This window comes from Neolamprologus multifasciatus, chromosome 5 (assembly GCF_963576455.1).
Source record: "Neolamprologus multifasciatus chromosome 5, fNeoMul1.2, whole genome shotgun sequence".
NCBI classification, from domain to species: Eukaryota; Metazoa; Chordata; class Actinopteri; order Cichliformes; family Cichlidae; genus Neolamprologus; species Neolamprologus multifasciatus.
In genome coordinates this window covers 32,341,980-32,367,245 of record NC_140443.1, presented here as the reverse complement: position 1 = coordinate 32,367,245, position 25,266 = coordinate 32,341,980, and the positions used below count along the sequence as shown (strand labels likewise).

At 41.0% G+C, this 25,266-nt stretch overlaps 1 protein-coding gene and 1 long non-coding RNA gene across 3 annotated transcripts in view; both read right to left on the bottom strand.

The window, feature by feature from the left end:
* cntn4 (contactin 4) overlaps positions 1-25,266 on the bottom strand; it is a 198,120-nt gene that overhangs the window by 97,384 nt on the left and 75,470 nt on the right. For both annotated transcript variants that reach the window (XM_085160257.1, XM_085160258.1), the window contains exon 5: positions 11,559-11,654. In XM_085160257.1, coding sequence (XP_085016383.1) covers positions 11,559-11,654 — 96 coding nt within the window. The remainder of the gene's footprint in view (positions 1-11,558; positions 11,655-25,266) is intronic.
* LOC146519119 (uncharacterized) lies at positions 1,789-11,552 on the bottom strand. The gene is made up of 2 exons (XR_014874186.1): positions 8,063-11,552; positions 1,789-7,983 (listed from the first exon to the last, which is right to left on the bottom strand). It is a non-coding gene; the product is annotated as an uncharacterized LOC146519119 (long non-coding RNA).

The following is a 25,266-nucleotide window of genomic DNA, read 5'->3' as shown; positions in this document are numbered from 1 at the left end:
TTAAACAATGGAAAAAACACAAACTTTGTCCAAAAAGCTCTCATGTTTAACTGTTTTCCACTTTTTCTTTGGTCATTTTAGCCTTTTTGGCCAGGGTGAAGGGAGTATCTGCCATCAAACAAGAAGACAGCCGCATGTAGCTATGATGGTGTTTGCTAGTTCACCTTACATGCATTAATGTAATAACGTGGTTAAACTACTCAACCTAAATTACACACGAACAACATTAAGCTACTCACGCAGAGAAGAACGGCTGCTGCTGCATCATCATCCGTCATCATTTCTGCTACACTGGCAGGGCTAGGGGCCAGGACTCTCCTCTTCGGGTTTTTGGGTTATGTTGCTAACTCCGGGACCGATAACAGGCAACCCACAAGCAGTAGATGTGCACGGTGTGAGGGCTCGCAGCAAGCTATCAAATACGGCGCATTTTTCTGCTTTTAAAAAAAAAACGCTATGCGTCGCCAGGTGTTTCATCAGATTTGAGGTGTTACCTCCTTTGACAGTATCACAGTATCAGCTTAAAGCACTTGTTGCAGGCTGCTGAGTTTGCATCTTTTGCTGTGAAGTACAGCCAGACTTTTGACCGCTTCGTCTTGGGCATTTTTAATCTGTAGCTCTGCTCTAAAAAACGTACGTACCTGGACCCGCCTACTATCCTCGGAAACGTAAAATGATTGGCTAGAATTCAAAGTGTATCACAGCTCAGGAAAAAAAAGCACCGAAATAAAGCACCGAAATGTGCGCTGCTTTTCAGTCGGTATCCGGTGCCACCGGTACCCATCCCTAATAATGAGATTTGCTTGTTGCATCACTTTGTAGCTGATGGCTGGCTGCTATAACATGCTCCGGTTACATAAAGTATCTTGAATGTTCACTCACTGGCCACTTTGTTAGGTACACAGGTTTGACTGCTGGTAAATGCAAATCACATGTTGGCAGAAGAGTCAAGACAACCAGCTGAAGTTTGCACCAATGGTCACATTACACAGACAGAAACAGAAATTTATACTGTGGAAACTGAAATCCTACAGCTCTGCACTCATTTCTTTATATTTTGATTCCAAGAAGCCAGAATTTCTGCTTCTTCTTTAAAGTGATCTTTAGTTATGAACACAGAAAAACTGTAAACAGATTTTGGCCCATCATGCCGTACCATCTGGAAAGTGTCTGTTTGGCAACGGCTTCATTTTTAAGCGCGACAATGATCCCAAACAGCCTGCTAATGCAGTAAAAGCATACCTGGATAGGAAAACACTCAACAGAACACTTTCAGTCATTGATCGGCATCCTGAGAGCCCAGACCTCAACGTTATTGAAGCATTATTGTGTGGGATCATCTTGAGAGAGAACGCAACAAAAAGCACCCAACATCCAAAGAAGAGCTTTGAGTGTCCTTGAAGAAGGATCCTTAAAAAAACACACACACATCAAAGCTTGTCTAAGAGAGCTCAGGCTGTGCTGAAGAATAAAGGTGGTCATACCAAATATGCACTTTCAAACTAATTTGAATGTTTTTGTCTTCTATCATGTTCAGGTTTCCTCACTCCACCCATATCCCATGATCCTCGCAAAATATAAAGAAATAAGAGGTGGCTTGATAATTTACACCTGGACCTTAGCCCTGCTGTCTGCACAGTACTGTATGTGTACTACGGCAACCGAGCGTTGCAGGGAATCACTGGACATTCTGCTGCCACAGACTCTCATTAGCTTCACACCTGATGCTCTCTCTTACAAGCTGAGAACAGAAGAACAGGCGTGCACGCCGCATCCTCCATGTTCATGTTTCTTTTCTTTATTCTCTTTGCTTCACTGCCATACATTCTCACTCCCCTTCCTCTTTCATGGGGGGGTTGCCGCACCCGTAAAATGTTTATTTGAGCAGGTTCCTCCATGCTCGCAAATTGCTGCAACGCTGCTGTGCTCAAGATCTATAAATATGTTTTACAATACTCAAACTCAGGACTTACAGCTGTGGACTTTTGCCTGCTTGCTGTTTTGCAACAAGGCAGACTACTCTGCATGTGATAACTTGCGAATTGTAAACGGTTGTAGTCATTTGCCCAGATTTCCTAAAACATCTGAACATGCTAACAAAGAACGAGAAATGCTCTTTCTGATGTGCACAAGTAGCACAGTGTTTGGAAGGATTTTACACAGGGGTCAAATTCCCATCAACGCCTGCTGTGTATACGTTGCATGAAACAAACGGATAATTAGATGGATTCTATGTATGTGTTGCTCTAATGTGTTGGATATGCATTTCCTTTTTCCTCTGTTTTGCTTTTCTCACCTACTGTTGACTAAATAAAGGACGATTACAAGTGTAGTGATTACGCAGCATGTGCACATGTGCAGAAAACAATTGTTTTATTGGGAATCATAACATGTGACCTACCTGCTTTATTTACTCTTGCATTTCTATTCTCAGACACTCACAGTGGAGTTTGTCATCCTGGCATTAATATTTCTCTCTAATCTGTGAAATGTCACATTGCTCATGAATTGTGAGACACTTCGCGATGCCTGCAGTGCCGTGTTTGTGATGTAACATGAATATAAGAACAGGAATAAATTAAGCAAACACAATGATGTGAGGAAACATTGAAATCTTGCATGAATATAATTAAAATCTACACAGCGTGATGCAGTCTAAACTGAATGTCTTTTCTAATTACATCACCTTGAACATGTAAACATGTAAAAGTGCAGCAGCGGCGAGCTGGAGCAAAGATCATCGATGTGTCTAAGAACAACATCACCGGCAGTTTAACCTTTGATACCCAGCTCCACCTGTAACTGACTTTGAAATGCACGAAAACAAAAGGAGACATGTGTCTCTGAGAAATCTGTTTTGACTATAACCTCTGTTCCCTGAAGGAGATGAACAAGATTGCAACATCCACGCAACATCTACCCGATGCTGCGTTAGCACAGGCGTCAGCTTGCATCATTCTTTCAACAGGTAAAAAGAGATCACAGCGGGACGTACGGGACACAATAAATCCCCAGGAGTCCTGCACTCGTGAGACGCTCTCTGTTCCCGCAGATGAAGCTGGCGCTTTACCGTGAGGAAAATAATGTGTCCAAGAGCCACAGCAAACCTCCCCCTGAGTGTTCACCACTGACGCAGCTTTGCATTCTTTTAGCATTGTGTCACGATGTAAAGTCTAAAAAAAAATGCAGCAAATATACTTGTTCCATTCATTCTTCTTTTATGCAAAAATATAATGCCTACATTTCCCACAATACAACTCAACCCCTGACAGGCCAGTTTCAGATGCAGGTTTGTTATACTGAAAGTTGCCAAAGCAGCAAGCCTCAAAGAGAGGGCTGCGGAGGTCTGGTTTGCTCTCGCTGTTCTTTCATTTTCAGTCTTGTGGTCTTCTTCTGGGTTGGCCAGCATCATTTGAGGCAATATTTCAGGCTTTGCGCGGCTCCCTCTGGAGTCACAAAATGCTTCGCAAATGCAGTACGACTCCCCCACATCGGTCAGCAGGCAAACTTTACAGAGCTGAAGTCTGTATTTTAGTTTTGTTTCCACTTTGATGCTGTTACTAAAGGGCCGTTTCTGTACTATTTGTCATGCCAGTGAACCACTGAGAAAATATTTTTTCATTTCTCTAATGTGAATCGTCAGGTAAGTTATATCACTGTGAATCAAAAATCTTTATTAATGTATGGTTTGGTAAAAGTTGATAATCAGAAAATAATGAATTAGTCTTATCTTTGAACTAAAGATGGTAACCAGGTCTTCTATAACTTGAACTCTTTGTACACATGAGAGGATTTTCTAGGGTCTGACTTAACTGAGTGTGCACAGATCTGTGCACAATCCCACTAAGTGAGCTGAATTCTATGCAGCACCAGAAGCAGTTATAGGCCTGTGATGGCAAGCCAGCTATAAAAGTGCTATGAATTCAACTTACAACTGCTGTCCAATGCTCTGCTAGGCAAGCTAGGTGTGTGGACGGAGCTGTCATGTTTTCGACAATTGTTATTTTCCCCTTGCACAGCAGGTGACAGCGCATTTCTTCTGGGATGAAATCCCCACAGGCACTGAGGGATTTGTGTTTATGTGGCAGCACAGTGGAGCCCAAGGACATGCCATGTGACTGCAGCCTGGCAGAGGGGACGCAGTCGCTTACACGCCATTAAAAAAAACCCATAAAGAAAAGGAAAAAGGAAACGGTCTTTATACATGGAATGACATGAACGTATATTTGTGTGAGGTCGTGAATTCCCCTCTTTTTAATGCTTTCATACCGCACACACAGGCGTGCATGCACTCCAAACACAACAATAACAACAACTAGTGTAAACTTTAAGAAGCTTAAAGGAGATTGAGGAAGCATGTCACTCACACACGTCTTTTGGGAAATGTGTGCGTTCTCTGTTCAGACTCCTCTGTGACCTTTTCATACGTGATTTGAAACTCCAATCAACTCCCGAGTGTCACTCTCAGAAAAATATCCCATTTCATGCCGCTGTCATGTTGTCGGTTGCTTGTCTGCAAAGTTTCTTCTTCGGCATGAGGTAACTGCTAGATTATATCAAAAGCAGAAGGGTTTGCAGAAGAGGCTCTGTTGGCTCAGCCATGGACGGTGTGACAGTGACATGTGATATTATTTCAGAGAGCTGAAGTTTCCAGACAGATGAAGAGGGAGAAATATGATTGAATACGGGATTGTGAAAGGAGATTACCCATGGAGATTGTGAAATGTGTCGGCTGCTAATCAGATTAAGAGCAGAATAATCCCTGATGGAAAAAAAAGAGAAACTACTAAATATGAGTCAACAAATACCACGGAATAAACATGTCGCTCCTCATGCTGCATGAAGAGATTAAAACTTCATATAGCCTTTATCAAAGTGCGCCTTCTGAAGGAATTTAAATATCTTATTTTTGACAAGCAGAAGGATAGTTGAGCTGCTATTTGAATACTGTTGCCAGGCGACTGATCAATATACCAACAGAGAACCTAAAACAGGTTGACAACTTCAGGCAGCTATCATTGAACATGCTATGTTCATTTCATGTGACGTACTTTAATCTTATTTAAGTTTATAAATCTTTATGATGTTTTGGCTGAGCAGTTTAATATCTCTGATGTTTTAATGTCAGTAATAATAATATTTTCTGTAAAATAGGTTAAAAGAAAGTAGAATAGTAAGAAAAAAACTAAATGCTCACTCAATCAGTACTTTCATGCATTTCCAGCTCTCCTCACCTGAATGACCAGACAATAACTCCTTACAGGTGTGTCCAAATTCATGGCTGCATCCTCCTGAGGACCCGGCCTTCGCGGTCTAAGTGGGCCGGGCCCTCCGAAGGCCAGATGTACCGGGATATGATGTGAAAACGATGTACGGGGAGTTCGCTGTTATCGCCCCGGCTAGCTATCGAGCTGGTGAGTAACAGACGTCTCCAAAAACGTTGGAGCACTTTTCCAGACATGCGATGTCTTGATAAACCGAGCAGATATTTGACGTTTACACAGCTACATTCTCGCCTGAAAATATCTTAAAAGTTTACTTTGTGACCCAGAAAGAGTAATAAAAGTAATATTAAAACTTAGTAGCGGCCGCCATTGTTGGAAATTGGAATTGGCTGGGCCGCGCCATAAATTCTGGGATATGGTGGGGAACAAAGGACACACCTGACCCATCCTTCAAATTTGGGGAAAAGGAGGACGCATTTGTCGGAGTCTACGAATTTGGACAGCCTTCGTTGCGTTGCAACCAGTTAAAATTAGTCCTTTTACATGCACAGCACCAAGAAACCAGCACTATGACAGTGAATTGGTTCATATAAAATGCAGTTACACCTTTAATATCAGTTTGTTTAGGAGCTGCCTACGCTGTGACGTAATCAGTCTACAAATGCGGCCTCAGGAGGATGCAGCCCATGAATCTGGACGCCCCCGACATCACGACTAGCATAAACTAGGATAACACGATAAGGGAAGACAAAATCACCATATGATAATATGCACAACTGTATCATCACCTGAGCAAGGTTGCAGAATAGTTACACCCTTATCTAAAGTCCTAATATTACCTTGTCATCTGTATTATAGTTAGTGACGCAATCCCTGTGTATCTGTCATTACTGTGTCATTAATCATAGTTTGTACTGTCACCAGTAATTAATCTAGGCAGCTGCTGTGCATGCTGCTTATGATATTTGCTTCCATAATATGCAGGTTACACGTCACGCTTATCACAAGCACACATGTTGCTGTTATCACCACACAGTTATGTGTCTGTTTACTGTAGATATAGCACAAAGAGATGTGCTGACCAAACCCCCCTAAAGACACACATGCACACATCCTATCTAATCCTGGCTTACATACAGCAGATATGTGCTTCCCTTCCAGCACATTCCCTTAATTTTCTGTTCCTTTGAAATCATTCTCTCTATCACCATCCCCATCTACTCTGTGTCTGAACGCATCTTTCTGCATGGGTGACTCCATGCTGCTTACAGCGGGCAGGACAGCTGTCTGCCACACATAATGTGCCCTCTGAGAACCCCCTCTGGCAGGTGGAAACCCACCAGAGCCTTGGGCTTACGCAGAGGGTCCTAACTCCATGGGAAGATCTGCAAACATATGGCACTGAATAGGGATGTGCAGAGGTTTTCCTTGCAAGTACCACCCACATGCAGAATTTGATTAAAATGCAATGAGGTCCTTGTCAGGGAAGGAAGGTGGCTTAGGTGGCTCGACAGTCATTATTGTCCTGTTATTGGCTGTCACTGTACCGATGCCACATTGTGATTCATCCTCTCTGTGCCAAAGGAACATCATAAAACTTGACTGCACACGACTGAAAATAATCCCCCCCCCCCCAGTCTACCAATGCACCACAACAAGCAGAGAATGTGTGTCATTATCAACTTTTCATATAACTCTTCGGGGTTTGGGACAGGGTTAGCTCGTTGCTGAAAGCAACTGGATGAAACTGTCTAATATTCTTTCTATTCAGAAGGATTGCTTTCAAACAAACCTTGAAATGCTGTCAAGCTTACAAGATGTCAGCATGGTGTCGCATTCAGAAACAAACACAACACAGATTTCAAACATGTATTTTGACCGATTGAAAACTGCCAGGTTAGCGGCCTCTCTTACACCCTCAGAAAAGAGAAAAATACTGTTTCCTGAATATAAACCTGTGTTCTGTTGTTATCATTCCGAGTCTCCTTTCAGGCTGCCTGCGGATTAAAAAGAAATGTCTTCACATTCTGGATGCATGGCCTTTTCCACATTAGTCATCTTGTTTCTGTGAATTTATGAGAAAACACACACCATTGCGTATCTTTTGACACGCCAAACAGATTTGCAATAAAACAAGGACACAACTGAGATTGATGACTGAGCTGCTTCCTGAATTCATGTCTCTAGCAGAGCATGTAAAAGCTTTTCAACCGAGGCTCTGCAGCTTTTTACTGTTGTCCAGCATAGTGTTTCTAATCACACGAGCAGTGATATTCATCAAAACATTCCCTCACATGAACTGGAGGATTGTATTTAGGTAACATAGTGCATGGTTTGTTTAATGACTTCTGAATACTTGCTATGTTTTAACAGCTTGGCAACATTTCACACATCTTTTGAAATTAATTGTTTATTTAATTATACTTATTACGCTCTGTGTACCCTCAGAGAACCCATTTTTGTTAGTGACACCTTTGCAAATGAAGCAAACTTAAGCTAACGTTAGCTACTGTTCCTCTCTGTTGAAGCTCAGAGCCGACCACAGACACTCAGATTTCTTATTCATATAGATGACAAGCCACAGGCTTTTAGTTGTTGTTTGTCTCATTTTTCAAGTTAAATGATATGGAAACAAGCTGCCTTCACCTATGGGAGTACCACCCATGCCTTGAAGCTCCCAGCACACAGATTTTGTGCTGATGTTAATGCCAGAGGAGGTCTGGAACTCTTTAACTTTATGTGATCTGTTACTTGGTGGCTGAGTTGTTGGGATTTCGATTTTGCAATAACACTTAAAATACTCTCGGGGGAATAAAATTCACACACTCACTTGTTACAACAGTGGCATCCTCTTACACTACCACACTCAGATTCAGTCAGTTCTTTAGAACAGCGGCCTCCAGCCCCGGTACCAGTCCGTGAGTCGTTTGGTACCGGGCTGCGAGAGTTGAGGCTCAGGTGTGAAATTTATGGTATTCAGGGTTTTTAATCATTTTTTTTTATTAATTTTTTTTATCATTTTTATCGTTAACTCGGTTTCCCTGGGTCTTTTCCCTTGTGTTATGAATAAATCTTCTTTTTTTTGTTACCAGTACTGGTTTTATTTTGTTGTATTTATTCGCGACACCTTACAGGCCGGTCCGTGGCGCAGAAAAGGTTGGAGACCGCTGCTTTTGAACAACCCCTTCTTTCACAAATGTTTGTAAAGTCAGACTGCATGGGTGGCTCCTTGATTTTACACACCTGTGACACTGCATGTGAAAACACCGGAATTAAAAAATAAAGACTTTTGTCCAAATAGTTCATGTCTCCATTCGCTATTGTGAATAAAGTTGCATACTGTATGTTTAAACCAGCTAAAAGTGGAAAAAATGGCAAAACTATTTCATGTAGAATTTGTAAAATACACAAATGTGTGCATATCTGTGCGTGTGAAAAGTATATGGCCCCTGTGATTTGTCTTCTCCGTCCTCTGGCTTGGTTACTAGTGAAAAAACTAAAAACCAGTCTTAAATTCATAGTTTCACTGTTCCAGAAGCTTTGTGGAAAAGTAAAGCGACTTGCAGTTTTAAGGAATAAACAAAGTGCCTGGTATTTATTGGGTCCTATTTTCAGAAGTGTATTAATACACATCATGTGCTCTGCTGTGGAAATAAATCATCAGGCTGGTGTATGTGGTTTGTGACTCAGTAAACTAACAGATAGCGAGAAACGAATAAGCGATAGAAACAAAGTTCACAGATCTTAGGATGAATAAATTGTTAGCTTTAGATTCTGATGACAAGAGGAGAGACGAAAGAACAGCACCAGGAGCTAAAGCGTATTTGTACGCTCCTTTTTATAATGGTGTAAAAATAACTGGAACTACTAAAGTGAAGCAAAGAAAGGGAAACAGGGCAATAAACAAACAAATAAATAAATAATAAAATTGTCAAATTACAAACAAGCAAGCAAAGCATTACAATCACGCAAGCATTAAACAAAGCACAGATTTAGTCATTTCTCAGGGTGAGCGCTCACTAATTTTAATTCAGCATGTTTTATGCCACTCACTTCCTTTCAGGCAAATTAAATTTGAATTCATTCAGAGGATGCATTTTGCTGCCTAATTGCGAGGCTTTATGTCAAAGGATGCCCTATCGTACATGTTCACTCTGACCCTAGCATGACGCCGAAGCGTGGTGCGCCCTGTCACCCGCCGTGCAGCGTGCCATTTCAGATGCAACAAAGCAGCGTATCGGGTCAACAAAGAAAAGCACCACTGGCAAAACACTTAGCTCTTTGCCTGCTGATTGATTGCTTTTCATTGTTGCCAGTTTGAATATGCTGTTCCTCTGATGGGCAGCTTGGCAGAACATGTAATCGTGTGTGTGTGTTTAGAGCCAATAGCCTGGCCAGGATTTGTGGGGAAGCCTGTTGAATCCTGATTTAGTGTCTGCTGTCTGATATTTTTGTCTGAGTGAGGGATTTGAAAAATGCCTTGAAAATAATTTTGAGAGCTAACACTCAGTACGGACTGGCAGGTGAAGATAATCGCAGTGAATTTCTCATTAAAGGTCATGCAAACCAACACGCTCTTGCAGGTTTCAAACGTGCGAGGTCTCTGGGGCAAGATGAGAGGGTATAAACCGAAGACGTTTTGTCCTCGTAAATGTTTAATGTTAGAAGAACCACAGCAACAACAAATGATTAAGGCTGTTTATCCAACTGAATGACAGAGCGGCGGTAGCTTCTATTACAACAGAGAGATGTAATTTACTAAAATGGACTTCTAACTGACACTTTGTATTGGCTCTGTTTATTAGTGAGGAGACAAGTGTCTTGAGGGGGCTTTTCATGTGCCTGTTGGTCTTAAAAAACACAACCTAATTGGATTACTTCGGCACAAATCGGCAGATATGAAGAGAATCAGCAAAGCAACTATTCACAGTATAGAGAACAATCAAACGCGGGCGTGTCAGCTCGGCTATTTGAAAGTAAATCTAAAATTCAGAATTACTCCATAGCTTGCCAAGCTTTCACCGGTTAAAACCCCAAAAGGATACAAGCTGCAAACAATTACAATCAATTCAATGTGAGCAGCATTTTTACCAAGCAGACCAGTGTATGAATCAGTGATATTTGTTAGGTAGCTGTCAGCTGGGAGAATGTAATCCAAGCAGCTGTTGCATTTAGCACTTCCAATAAGCGAATTGAAGAAGCTGCAAAAGGACACATCTGCTGCAATTACACGAATGGAATGAAGAGCTTGGCTTAAAACTCGATTTTTAACTGAGGAGTTTACCTCAATTGTCTTTTGGTGTTTTAATAAGATTGTCCAAATACAAATTATATAAATAACCGAGGCTTATTATTATTTTTATTTTTATTATTATTATTGTTGTTGTTGTAGCCGCAGTGAGAAATTTCTCAAACTCAGATTGGCCTCATAAAAATACAGTGAAGTTGACCTTTAACTTTTGGACATATATTTAAAAAAAAAAGTTATTTTTTGTGAAATATTTCCACATTTTGTAGTTGAATTGTTTGCATCAGCCAAATTCTAAGAAATTACCGAGTTATCTAGGCTAATGGCCAATAATGTGATTTGTGAGGTCACAATTTCCCTCACTTTTGACCCCCGGATTGTAATCAGTTCCTCTGGTCACAGCCTGCTCTGTGATGAAAAAGGACAGCTTTTCAAATGTCTGAATAGTGCATGTAATTCATGACACTCTTCTCTCAGTTTGAACGAACCATATGAATGATCTTGTCGCTGCTTGAGCAAGATTGGTGCATCTAAATGAACCCACCTGAACTCAGAAGGCAGCCTAAGCTTACCTATTGCACGGTCTGGCACGGTCTCCTCATCTGGCTTTCAGCAAGAAAGCAAAATCATTTGTATGCTACCTTCTCACACCTTATAAAATTCAGAGTATCGTTGCCTTGAGCTTGAGAGCAAACGTCGCTGAATAAATAGAGCTGCGCAATAGTTTCTTTTAACTGCCATGGAAATGAAGTCAAAAAATAACCCTCTCATCAAAGCGCATTCAGCTTTAGGCTCCTAACAGAGAGGCTGTCCCACTTCCCATGACCCAGCTGAGTGTGATCGCACCTACACGAGGCACAAATCGCTTGGAAATTTTTCCATCCCCACAGCGTCAGGTTTAAGGTGTTGATTACCTAGCGAAAGCCGCTGTTAAACAGGTACATCTCAAAGAGCTCCGTCTGAAAGCGCTTCAGTCATCGTTACTTTGCACAGTGAGATAACATCCAATTTTCAGTGTGAAACAGACACATGCTCGCTAGTCAACTGAAAGAAAAAGAAAAAGCCAGAGAACTTATTATTTTTACCTCCAGAATGAGGAGGAGGGCCGCAGAGCAGAACCACTCCTTGACCTTCACGCACTGAAACAGAGCTTCTTCTCTGAGTCTTGAAGTTTTCCAAGTCTGCAAAATAGAAAAAAACAAAACAAGAAAACAGCAGTAAGTAAAATATTCCACAAGCTGGAGGCTGTAACATTTTATTAGCATACACATGAAGGTGCTGTCATGAACAAATTACTGTTTTTCTTACTTCTTCTCAAGGTCACATTGTGCGCAACCTAAAGCAGCAGGTGGGGAAAACGCTCACAACAGGTTGCCTGTTTATTACAGAGCTCGCAGACATAAACACAGCACATACTCACATAGCGCCAGAAAGTTCATGGCCTATATTTCTTCAGACTGTGGGAAGAAACTGATGCTTTATCCTGTCAAATACAGTACTTGTAAACTCTGAGGGCCAGAGTTCAAACTCACAGCGTGTCAGACTCTGGTGCAAAAAACCTGAAGCCATGTGCCAAGCAAATGATATACAAAAACGTGACGTACGGAACATTTTGAGTAAGTCAGAAAAAACCTTTAAAGACTGTCTGAACCTTCAGCAGCAACAAACTGAACATTTTTGGCAGTAAACAGCCTTTGGCTTTGCCTCAAGCCCCCCACGTGCGCCTGTGCTGCCGATATCCAAATTCACGGAGATGGTGCCACAAGTACGGGGGTTTTGGTGGAGGAAGACAGCAATGAGTGATTTAAAAAAAGCACAGGTAGCGTAAATCAGTGCAGGAGAGATAAGTTGTACCTGACTATTATACATCAATCAACGTCATCATAGGAAGTGTAAATGCTTTGATATGACTAAAAGGACAAATGAATTAAATTTCTCATTTATTATTGTTAAAAACCTGACAAACTCCCTCAGTGATTAATTAGAAATAAAAATTAAAAAGTAGAATCTAGATGAAAACTTGTGATGAATTTTAGAAGAAAGCATTAGCATTACTTTCCAACGCCTGCCCTTCCACTGGGTAAAAGCATTGTCCTGTGAGTACAGCGGACAAAGTTTGCAGCACTGAACACGTTTTGGATGCAAACTCAAAAATCTTTTTTAAAAAACTAACAAGGACAGGAAGTATCGGAAAGGCAGAATAGTTTTAAATATATGTTTGCTTTGAACGTTCAGAAGAGATTGTGCCTTTGCTCAAAGGAAGGGAGCTGCATTCAGTTATTTGGCTGCTCTTGTGAGTGTGTGTGTGGATGGGGGTGATGGTGGGTAAGGGGGGTGAGGGCCACCTTGTGTCACTTCTTTTGACACACCCCTGTTAATCACACACAGATAGGTCGATGGAAGGAAGCACTCACTCGTGTGTGTGTTGCTTAATTTCTTTTTGCTGGATTTATTTCTTTTGCGTACTTGAGGGGACACACTTAAGATAAGGGGGAAATGAAAAGAATGAGGCCCATTATTGCTCCCTGTAACCTGCACTGGTAATTGTATGTTGCGAATAATGAATCTAAGTTAAGCTTGAGCTGAATACATGATGAAAAAAAAGAACTATAACTAAGCACTGAAATCAATAACGACACACACCCACACTAATATGAGCCAGACAGCAATCTGAAGCCTCGCTGCTAAGCGGAGAGGGTTGCCGTGGCAGGTCGCACATGAGGGATTTTAATAGCTCTGGTGGTAATCAGGTTACCTTTCATTCGTCAAACCTACCACCACCGAACCACACAAAGCTATTCCTAGTAGGCCTTTGACACCACAAGTACTGTTAAACTGAAGTATTTTCCTTTGACGGCTGATGGAAACAATAGCAGGTCAGAACCACATCTGACATTTGCTGATGATTTATGCAGAGCAAATTATCTGCTAATCGGAAGATTGGTGGTTCAGTCCCTCCAGTCTGGGCAGGATACGAACCCCAAGCTGCTCCATCGGAGTATGACTGTTAGATAATGGTGCCTGCATGAATGAGCGCTCAGACAGAGTAGAAAAGCGCTATAGAAGAACCAGTTCATTTCAAATTGGCTCCATTAATGATGTACAGAGCTCAGTAAATGTAATTCACACGTTGCATAAAGACTAAGTGTCTGCACTGGCAACTCAGTTTGAAGAGTGCTACATATATTCCTAAGGGAATTTAAATACAGATACTTGTAATAAGTACAAAGAAAACACGGATCTACTCGTATATTTAGAGGTTAATTGGCAGCATAATTAAATTAAACAGCTTCTTCTTCTTCCTTTATTCCACTTCTTGTTTTTTTTTTTTTAATATTCAGTTTGAGGTCAGAGATCATTCATAAATGTGATTTTAGCTACCGAACCGAATAAAAGACAGACAGCGAATTAATACATTAAGAGGCTTGATATACTGTCTCAGATTTATCCATACATATTCTCCAAATTGGATTAATTAACCTTAATTAACCTTGTAATATGCAGTATATTGTCAAGTCAGTTCGAGCGGTGGCGCGGACACGAGCGCCGTTTTTGCAGACCTGCTCGTCTCAAAACTGCAAACAATCCACTCAAATGAGATTACTGATTAGTTCAGCTCCAAGTGATCTAAATGTAAAATTATCGGGCTCAGTGATTTATGAAGGACTATAAGGTCAGGTAATATATGTCATATTGGCCACAGAACAAGTCAATTAAGAGGCTGCCTTTAATTATTTCTTTAAACATAAATCTCTTCTTAACCCAAGAGTACGCTTTAACTAATAGCGATCTGAGAGTCTTAAGCCCTATTAAAAGAGCAATTCCTAATATTTTTATAAAGATTAATGCCAGATTGGACCTTTAAGAGTCGGATGTGTCTCCCTGAAGGATGTAAAACCAAAGTCAGCATTCTTGCCTAAAACTAGAGAGACAGAAAACACCTGAATCAATACATGTGGTAAAGTCATTCAGAATAAATTGGCAGAGTGCTACAATTTTAAAGAACAGCACCAGTTTCTGCCTGAATAATACACATGCAACATCTAAAATCGTGTCCTCTCATTGTTCTTGGCTACAACTGCTAAAGCAAAGTTGCACCGTGGTGTTGGTGGAGAGCAAAAAACAAACACCAGAGCAGGACTTTGTTTTTGTTTTCCTGTCTGTGCCTCTGGGGCACTTGTACCTGAGCTCAGTGAGGTCGAGGAGCTGAGAAAAAGCATCTTGGGCTTCCTGGTGTACGCATGCGGAGGACACTATGGATTACTTCACATTTAAAAACATGCTGTCCAGTAGACTTGGACGGCTGCTGAGAAAGCATAACAAAGAGAGGCTGACGTTGACGCTGCCTCTGCCATGGCCCGGGTGCCGGCACAACTAGCTGTGTTGAGCCCGCAGGACTCACTCGTAGCGCTTGCTGCCCACCGGCTGCAGCAGGAACTGAGTCATGGTGCTGCAGTTTGTTTTATCAGGGACTGTTTGTGATTGTGTAGAGGGGAGCACAAGTGTGTGACTGTGAAGGACACTGAACTTTAGGAGATAAACTCACTGATGGAGTAAGAGACGCCGGCTACTTGTGAAGGGTAGCAGTGCATGATTTGTCTCTGTCGTACCCCCTCTCCTTCTATACTCCACCCAGATTTTTCTCCACCTCTAATATTCACAGTAACAATATGAAGTATTTTTTTTTCCAAACGTTCTTAGTTCCTGTTACAACAACACCCAAAACGTGAAAAACAATTCAGCTCAATACATAAATATAATATAGGGCTGTCACGATTACGTCGACTATCAAAATCGTCGACGACTGATTTAATAGTCGACACGTCGTTTGAAGCTTTGTAAGATCCCAAAAGACGCAGGAATAAGTAGCAGGATTTACGAGTGTAATAACGGACTGAAACAGAAGATGGCAGCACTACATGTACAAGGATGCCAGCTGCCGTTAAACCCCGTAGAAGAAGAAGAAGCTCTGTCCCAGAATTCATAGCGCAGCCCAGCTCAGTTTACAACAATGGCGGCAGCTAGTTAGTTTTAATGTTACTCTTATTATTCTTTCTGGGTCACAAAATAAACGTTTAACATATTTTCAGGCGACAATGTAGCTGTGTAAACCTCAAATATCTGCTCAGTTTATCAAGACACCACATATTTTCAAAAGCGCTCCAACGTTTTCGGAGACGTCTGTTACCCACTAGCTCGATAGCTAGCCGGGGGCTAGGCTCACTAGTGAGAACACCGGACTCTCGGCAAATCGTTTTCAAACCCACCGCCGTCTTTCGCTACTCAGGTTAAACATATATAAGTCACTTAGATAACTTAAAAATGTTACTGTTTGGCTTTTTTAGTATTTTATTTGTTCCTGAGTAAATCGGTTTGGCTGAAATTAAAGTTATAGTTTTTACACAACTGAATAAATGTCAAGCAGACAGCTGATTATCAGAAGTGTGAGATGCTCAAGAATATACTCTGGTGTCCTGTTATATTTTAGATAGCAAGGAGTTTATTAAACTTCACAGAAACAATCTGCAAATTTCATAAAAATTTAATAAACTATCATCTTGTCTTTATTTTTAGTTAGCACATACCTTAAACACTTAAAGCTGTAAGCTAATGATAGTTATATAAGAGCAGATGCTTCTGGTGCAATAAGCTGTACGTTTTATGTCCAGTGGATGATGATCTGATTAGTCGACTAATCGCAAAAATAATCGGTGACTAGTCGACTATCAAAATAATCGTTTGTGGCAGCCCTAAAATAATATCATAAAAGCTTAAACTAAAGAAAGAGCTCGGTTAAACCAAAAAACAAACAATCTGACAGGACAGCAGGTGGTATGAAGACTTTCTGCTTTTGTCCTTGCAGCAGCAAAGTTAGCAAGAGCAGTAAGTGGTTCACAGGGTTGTTGGGATCCATTAATTAGCCATATCCTCTGTGTCAGCTGATCCTCCGGGCTTTGTTTTTTCTTATTCATGCCACACAAATGTTCCTTCACAGTAACGTGTGGGATTACACCACTTTTTAATGACGGATAGTGCATCCCATGCACATTTCTTCTTGCTCAGATTAACGTCTCTACCCTCCTGAAAATTCCGGCCATCTAGTACAGTCAGACTGAGGAACACCGGGAGTTTGGCAACGTCTCTCTGCAACGCTCCATGAGACAGACACATAAGTCACACTGAGCAAGAAAAACAAACTTTATCAGACGATAAAGTCACAAAAAAAGAAACAACAACAACAGACTGCTACGCATTATGGCGCCATGAAAAAAAAAGCAACATTTACCACTCATTGGAAAATGTTATTTTAATGAAATAACATTATGACGAAGTTTAAAACATAAAAAAATGACTTATTGTTTACTGAACTTGAGATAGAGATATCCATCATACTTCCTTGCCTTCTATTTTGATCGATGTGGTGGTTATATGGATCGTCTGTTATTTCCCTTTCTTACCTGTCAGAAAACTCTCCACTGTCTTTTGTAATTTTGCACCCTGAAGCTCGACAGCGCTGCAAGTTTTCAAGCACTCCTGTTAGTTTATTGTTCCCACATGAAACAGTTTTATTCAACTTCTCCACTCCACATTTTTTCATCCTGGTCATGCGCTCCTCCGTGAAATAGCTCCATACCCCCCGAGTAGAGCGAGCCCCGCAGTTTTAGAACCACCACACTCAGCTGCACTTTTATAATGCAGGCAGGGCTTAAACTACCACAGAGTAGTGCAGGAAAGTAATCATTTTGAGGTACTAACTCCAATATAGTCTTACTGAATCTCAAATTGACAACATTTCAGAGTGCAACATTGTTATTATTATTATTATGCTTCATTTTGTTCTGGCTACAGATATTAAGAAGGTAGATGCTACACAAAACATAAGCTTGCAACATATCTCAATAAATTAAACTAGTTAAAAATAAAAATTTGAGATTTTACATCATAAAATCACATATTTTACACATACACATTCTTAATAATTAAATTTAGAATTTTATATTTTAAAGTGTGATTATAATATAGCCTCAGAGATAATCTGCTACCACCATTCCTTTATACTTTGCACTGTATGAAACCATTCATATTGTTGGAGGTTGGGTTTCTGTGCCCAGCATCTCAATTATTTTAGAAATCTTATAATAAAATATTTTATCATTCTCGTGGCTGTACATTAGTTTAATCCTAAAGAACTTGCACAGAAATCCACCTATTTTTTTATTTTTTTAAAACACGTCTGCCACACAAATGGATAACTGAACATCAGTGCGACCATCCACAAATGGGATGATAAAGTCGCTGTCTACAATCATTTTTACACAGCAAATCACTGTCCTCCTAAATTCCCGTAGTTTTTCTACACTGTGAAAAGCCGGCACCCGGTTTTGGCTGGTTGGTGACCAAAAGTGCTTAAAAAGGCACACAGGGAAAATATGTCTGCAGATGTCCATATAAGACGCTTTCTTGGAGGTTTATGATGTGTGTAGAATTCAATCAGGACTCAAAGCTTAAATTAGGTGATTTATTTTTATTGCTTTTTTTCAGTTTTTTTTAAGGAACACTGACTGCCTAGTTATCTCTTAACTGTCACTCAAAGGTGATTAATGTTGTAGCAAGGCTAATCGACTTCCTTCTTCCCAATGGGCTTTATCTCAGACTGGTGTGGCTCATCAGAGATCACTGATGAAAGCTGCAATATCTGCACTGCTTTTTTTCTCCCCTTTGCCCTTTTCAGTGAAATTAATTATTTTGCTTCTACAGTCATCTTTTTTATTCATGGTGTTACAATAAAAAGCTGCAAATAGACGCGCGGTTTTCTCCTAAACACTGCTTGCGTTATTGGGCAAACAAAATTATACAAAATTTCACGGTTGCTCAAAAATGGTGAAAGCTGAATCTTTTTTCTTCTTTTTTTTGGATTAACCCCCCATTTACTTTCATCTAAAAACATGATAGAAGGTTAGATAAAAGCATCTGAGCCTTCCCAAAATACGATCCTATAGAACAAAGTCAACAAAAGCCAGAGACATCTAAGGTACTGAATTTGTTCCCCCCAAAAAAGTCTTTGGCATTATTTTTGGCTGAGATGAAAGCTGTTGGGATTTATGAAGTGGTGATGTCTACTTCACTAAAGGTACTGATTGTGCCTGTTCACAGCGACAGGCATGGCCTCGCCCATGCTGAAAGCATGCAGCAATAGTGGCAAAATCCACCCCCCCACCGCCCACCCTCCCCAAAAACCAACCTCCACCTTCAGTCATCCACTCTCAGCAGCCAAAAAAGACCAAAAGAAGCATTGTTGTGAAAGGTACTTTGGGAAAGTCGTAAAAAGCATAATTTACAATATGGTACGGCCGATGCCTTCAGATGCGGGTGTGTGTGTGTGTGTGTGTGTGGGGGGGGGGGGGGGTGCATTGTGGTGGGAGGGCTTGACCAAAAGCCTGTTTTTTGTTTTTTTTAAAGCACACGCAGCTGTGCACATGTTCAAAAGGAAGCATGAAAGCACAGACTTTGCCTGCAAGGGATATCTCAAATAACATATCCATTAAATTTGTCACTGAAAGGAACAGTGGCGAGCGCAAGTCCCTTCGAAATTTCATTAAAATATTATAGAACTGAGCTAATGTTTTCCGCACAAAAGCTTCAGAGTAATGTTCAAAACGGGAAGTGGCTAACAAAGATTAATAGCCTCAGAATAAGTAAACCTGATGTCCCATCTAGATCCATTAGCATCAATTATTGCAAACCTGGGCTGGCATTACAAACAATGATCCAGATTAAGCTGATGATCACATACCAGACATATGAGCTTTCCAAATGCCAGCACAACTTATCATACTTCAACAAGCCCGTCCAACCGTGAACATTAGATCCATCACAACCTGCTACCCCCTTGAGGATGCTCTTTGTCTTCAAGTGGAAGGTGGATATAATGTGTTTGTGTGTGTATGAGGACATCACATCTATGTTTGTACTGTCTGTGCCTGCGCAAAGGTGGGAGCCAGCACAGAGGTGTGTATTCAGTGATTTTTATCAGCCTGTCTGTCACTAGACAAGACGAGATTAATGCGTGGAATGAAAAAAGAAAAGATCTTTAAAAGTATCTTTAATCCTCCTGCCTTGACTCTGGTCCTCAGCTGGTCCACCTTGAGTCTAAAAGCACTGTGGTTTGCAGTTAAAAGAACATTATGAAAAGACAAGCCAATGTCTTAAACTTGCTTCTTGCTAATGCCAGCAGGGGGCGACTTCTACAACTGCAAAAAGTTGTTCAGTTGTACCAAAGTCGATAGCAACATGACATTGAGCTCTTTTTTGTTAAAAACACCACTATTTGGGTGACTCTATGAGCTCAGACACTTGTTTCAAGTTTTACAGAAGATTCGAGCCAAGAAGGAGGATAAATTGGGGTTTTATTTTCCTTTACCATGTGACTGACACAACGCTAGCCTTGGTCTCTGAGATCATAGAGTGGTTAGAGTCCCTATCCCCCAAAACACCAAGGCAGTGATAGTAAAAACAGCCAGTCTGCTGTAAGGCTCTGCTACGTCTGCCTTCATTTATATACAGTCTCTGGGTAGACCTTCGGATAAGTATAGAGTTGCACGGAGGCCGACAGTAGTATTTTTAGAACTGAGTTTAAAGTGCATATATTTTGATGCTGCACTTCCATGAAATTTGCAACATTCTAACATATGCAGATAAAATAAAGTCAGCTTGCAAACAGCAAGATTACCCAGTCCTCTGTTCAAAAAACACTGAATCCTACTTTTTAAGCGAAGTAGCTGGAAGCCATTTTTCCACATTCACCCTGCTTATTTGACTTGGGAAAGTTCACACATTATTCCATTCCCTGCTAGCCTTGCACTTAAACGGCCCACATTAGACATTAGCTGCATCAGTTCATTAACAATTGATACCAAACACAAACCAACACTGTGCATCTCGTTGTACATTTATTGCATTTAAGTTTAAACTGACTGCTGATTGGTTAGTGTTAATATTAGCTTTTATTAGGCAGTGACTCCCTGTACATTAGTACATTAGGGCAACGAAATACCAGCTCAACTCAAACTCACACACTTTCAGAGGCCGTCATGAATGCTGGATCCCAACAAAACCACAATGACTATGCCTTCAAGTACATCAGTATCATCAATGTATTCATATCATATTCTTTCAAGGAGTTTTTCTCAAGCCACAGGGTAACTACACGTTTTTTCCCCTAAGTAGTGCTGTTTATTACTAATGCACATATTTGGATGTGTACTGGGACTGTCACTATATTACCTGACAGTTATTTTTCAGACACTTCATCATGACAATACTGTTGTTGTTGTTTTTTTATTTCTGTGGGCAAAGTGGAAAACTGTTCTGGGGTCTGTTGAACTGTAATGAACTGAAATTCTTTTTAAAACATGAAACCTCTGGACTAAAGAGGAGAGGGGGGTATCTGGCTTTGTATCATCACTCAGTTCAAAAGCCTGCATCCCTGGTGGAGGTTGCATATCTGGAAAGGCACCATCAATGCTGAAAGGTTTTAGAGCAGCAGATGCTCCCGTCTACATGACGTATTTTTGAGGGAGGGCCTTGAATATTTCAGCAAAAACAATGCTAAACTGCATAATTCATCTATTATACAAGCACCATCGTAAAAGAGCCAAGGTGCTTAAATGGCCTGCAATAGAGACGATTCTCCAACTGAAAACATTTGGAGCATCATTAAATGAAAAAAAAGAACAGAGCAGATTGAGGACTGTATCAGACAACAATAGGACAACATTCCTCTCCAAAAACTCCAACAAATGTTCTCTGCAGCTCCCAAATATTTACAGACTGTTACAAAAAGAAGCAAAGCTGCTACACAGAGGCAAATGTTCCAGCTTTTTTTTCTTACATTTTCTCAATTTAAACATTAGTTTAATGCATCCTATTGCGATTAAGATCTCTTACACAGCATTACATTGTTGGGATATATCACGACTGGGGCAGCAGTCGTGTGGAGGTGAGAAGGAGGATCAAAATAGCAGACAGTGGCGGAGGTGCAAGTGAGATTTATATACGGTGAACAATAACAGAGGTGAGGGCAGAACTGAACATAAACCTAAACTGGGAAAACGAACACAAAAGGAGGAGAGAGACACGGTGAAACACGCAATAATGCAGAGTACACAGAAGATTCACAGAGAAACACAGACGACGCGACGAGGAGCACAGGCAGACACGCAGTATAAATACACACACCAGGTAATCAGGAATTGGCAGACAGGAGGGGAAACAGCTGGAACTAATAGGCATAACGAGACACAAACCTACAAAGTAAAACAGGAAACTCACAGACTGTTTCACAATACCAACTCGGGGACACGAACAGGACACAGAGGAAAGACACAGGTGATAGAAAACACCCAACTCAAAACCCTAAGAACAAATGGGTTCGTTCGATGGTCGATCGTGGCTCAAGAGTTGGGAGTTCGCCTTGTAATCGGAAGGTTGCCGGTTCAAGCCCCGGCTTGGACAGTCTCGGTCGTTGTGTCCTTGGGCAAGACACTTCACCCGTTGCCTACTGGTGGTGGACAGAGGGGCCGGTGGCGCCAGTGTCCGGCAGCCTCGCCTCTGTCAGCCAGGGTGGCTGTGGCGACAATGTAGCTGCCATCACCAGTGTGTGAATGTGTGAAGCGCTTTGGGGTCCTTAGGGACTAGTAAAGGCGCTATATAAATACAGGCCATTTACCAAATACAAAACAGCAGAAACTGGAAAATAATAACAATAAACCGAAAACACTGGGTCAAAGACCCAGGACCATGACAGGATATAGGATAGTACACAATTATGATATTAAACATGTACATTGTTTATATCATATGTACATTTTGAAACCCGTGATGTATGTACTGGTGTACTTTCACTTTAACAATTATTTAGGAATGTAAAAATGCAAAAATGTAATGTGCTCTAAAACTGTTGGGGGCGTCACTGACTTTGCTGAGCACCCTCCCCCCGCCGATTCCCTGCACGTATCATCAAAAAAGTTTTCCCCATTTCAAAGGCTGGACAACTAAAGAGGTAAACATTAAATGCTGAGTGAGTTATTCCCCTTTATAGCAGGTTCCCAAGTGTGATATGTTGATAGTGTACTGCGGATAAAAAAAAATAAAAGCTAGATCATACCCATTAGCTATTTACACCTCATTAACTAAGTCAATATACTCACACCACATTATCACTCAGCTGAGAGGAGTCTAAAGGATTTATTTGCATTTAAATTAGGTATTCATATTTCCCCTTAAGGATTTAAAGCCTACTCCGGTGACATCAGGAATTTCCCACCCCTCCTATGTCCTTGGCAAAATATGAGCTTTTCTGACTCTGATGAGATACTTTATAAGTAAGTGAATATTCACTCCTACTCAAAATGGGATATATAGCGTTTCAAGGTTTCAAGTTCAGTATACAACACTTTATTTTCTTCTTGAAAGCTCAACCTTCTTGACATCTCTGGTCGCGGAAACTTCAGCAGTGAATGAGCTCGTCACTGCATTCAACGCACAGCCCTCGGAGGGCCACCCATATAAGAAGCCCACACTATCATTCTGTTATTGAATATGCGGCCTGTTCATCAGTGTGAATTATGTGTGTACATCTTTTACATAATCAGCAATACAGAATCAATAGACATACTAATCAAGGGCAGCAAGTATTGAGTGGGAGCGCCCACTAGCCATCAGTTATCCTTGCCTCGGGAGGTAGACAGCCACAACCCTTGCGAGGGTTACCGTCATCCATCAAAAGTTTGTGACACGGACACGAATCCTGAAGTATCTGGAGCTCCGCCAATTCCAAAGAACAACCTTGAAGGCGTCACGGAGCGTGCAGACGAACAAATGTTAACTGATTAATACCATTCAACTGAGCAAGTCTCACTGTACAGTTTACTCTTGTTCTACACAATATAAGCTATGCTCAACCTCCGGAAGGAGATAACACTTTAGCAAATACAAATCCCGACTTTTGAATTACAATTTAAATGGAAATGTATGATTTAAGTTCAGACCTATAAACAGGTCTTAAGTGTCAATGCAATCTAAATTCAATAAGACCAATAATGGATTTTTAGAAAGATTACTCACCTGGAACAAGATTAAGACACCACTAATACCTATTTAATTAAAGAAAAGGCAAAAATCCCTCACACCCGGAGATAAATGACTGAATTAGAAGGCAGAGCATGTTCACCGAACAACAACGCTTTCCTGTGCTCACAACGACTCACTATCAGGATTTCATTATTAAGTCTAAGACCCGGCTCAAAATTAAATATCTTTTGACCTTCACGCTGAGTCAAAACAATTAACTATGGCACTGATTTATTTGATTTTGTGAGAAACTAGCAGCTTATTGAGGCTCCCATCACCAAATATCTGTACCGGCAGACCCGCGCTTTTGTCAGTCTTCAACAAATGTCCTAATTAACTGGTCTAGTCTGAAAAGTAAAATGGAAATGGAAAAGTTCCCATTCCATCACCGTTTGCATGTAATTAAAAAAAATCACTGTAGTCCACAAAGATATGCAGCAGTTGATGAGTAATTGATGAATAACGCAAAAAGTGTTTGACGTGTTTGCAACTGTGAGTGTGACTTCGGTTTACATTTGTTTGGTCGACTGACATTTACAAGACAAGACAGCAGAAGGAGAACTACCATCGACTGATAAAACAAGATGCTGAGGTAAACACAATCGTCCAAACGGAGGGAGCAAAATACTCCTTTCATAAGCGCAAAGCAGAAAAGCACACAAAAACGAGCTTCTTTTGTGATGTGTGGTTGAAAAGCACTGGGCAGGCAAAAGACATGGCTGCCGGTGAAAGCGCTATGGTTACCGGTAGCACCGAACAAAACCCTGACACCCTGTTCCATCCTGCGTTTCACTCCCTGCTGTTGGTCATGAATGCTGAAATGTAAAATGCGTTTTATGCACAGTGCTGAACATCTATCCTCTGTGAGAGGCCGTGATGTATAAATGCTCCACAAAAAAGAAGAAAAAAAAAGCACACGCTTCAAGTAGACCTGGGGGTAGAAGCACTGCTCAGAAACATTAAGGGAATACATCAAGATCACACATCAGATCTTGATGGGTGAAATATTCAAGTTGAAAATCTTTCCTGGCGTGCACTGTCATTTTTACTTTTTTAGATCAAAATGATGGGACAGCGATCAGTGGAAACCAAACTCCCTTTGAAGCCTGGATTCAAACCCACACCAAAAATAAATTAAATGTTCTCTTAATTTGTTTTTTGAGAAGCAGATTTTGCTTTTGATAAAACGTTTGTGTAGTATTTAGAATATGACAAAATATGCTGAATGGTCTTTCCCCCCATACAACCCTCCCATTCACCTGGGCTTGGGGACCCACACTAGGGGTCCACTAACCCTAAGAATGAGTTTGCGCCTCCTTCTGATCCCAAACAGGAGGCCTTCTGTGCATAAGTCAAATGTGTTAGCCACTACAGCATGGAGCCACATGAGTAAACTATTGATGTTTCTCACATGACGTCAAGCGCACATTGCCTGAGATTTGTCTCCCGCACTGGGAGTAACACAGTCACCTGTTGCTAGGGTGACAAGTGTATTCCCCAACTGGTTGACAGCGGTTCCTCAGGGTTGCTGGTGCAATGCAACCTGCAAATGGAGACTGGAGAATGGTTTCCCTTCAAAGTAAAAGTTGTGCCAGTCATGTGGTTGGGTTCGGTCACAGAAAAAACTACGTGCTACAGACACTCACACGTTACCTGAATTAT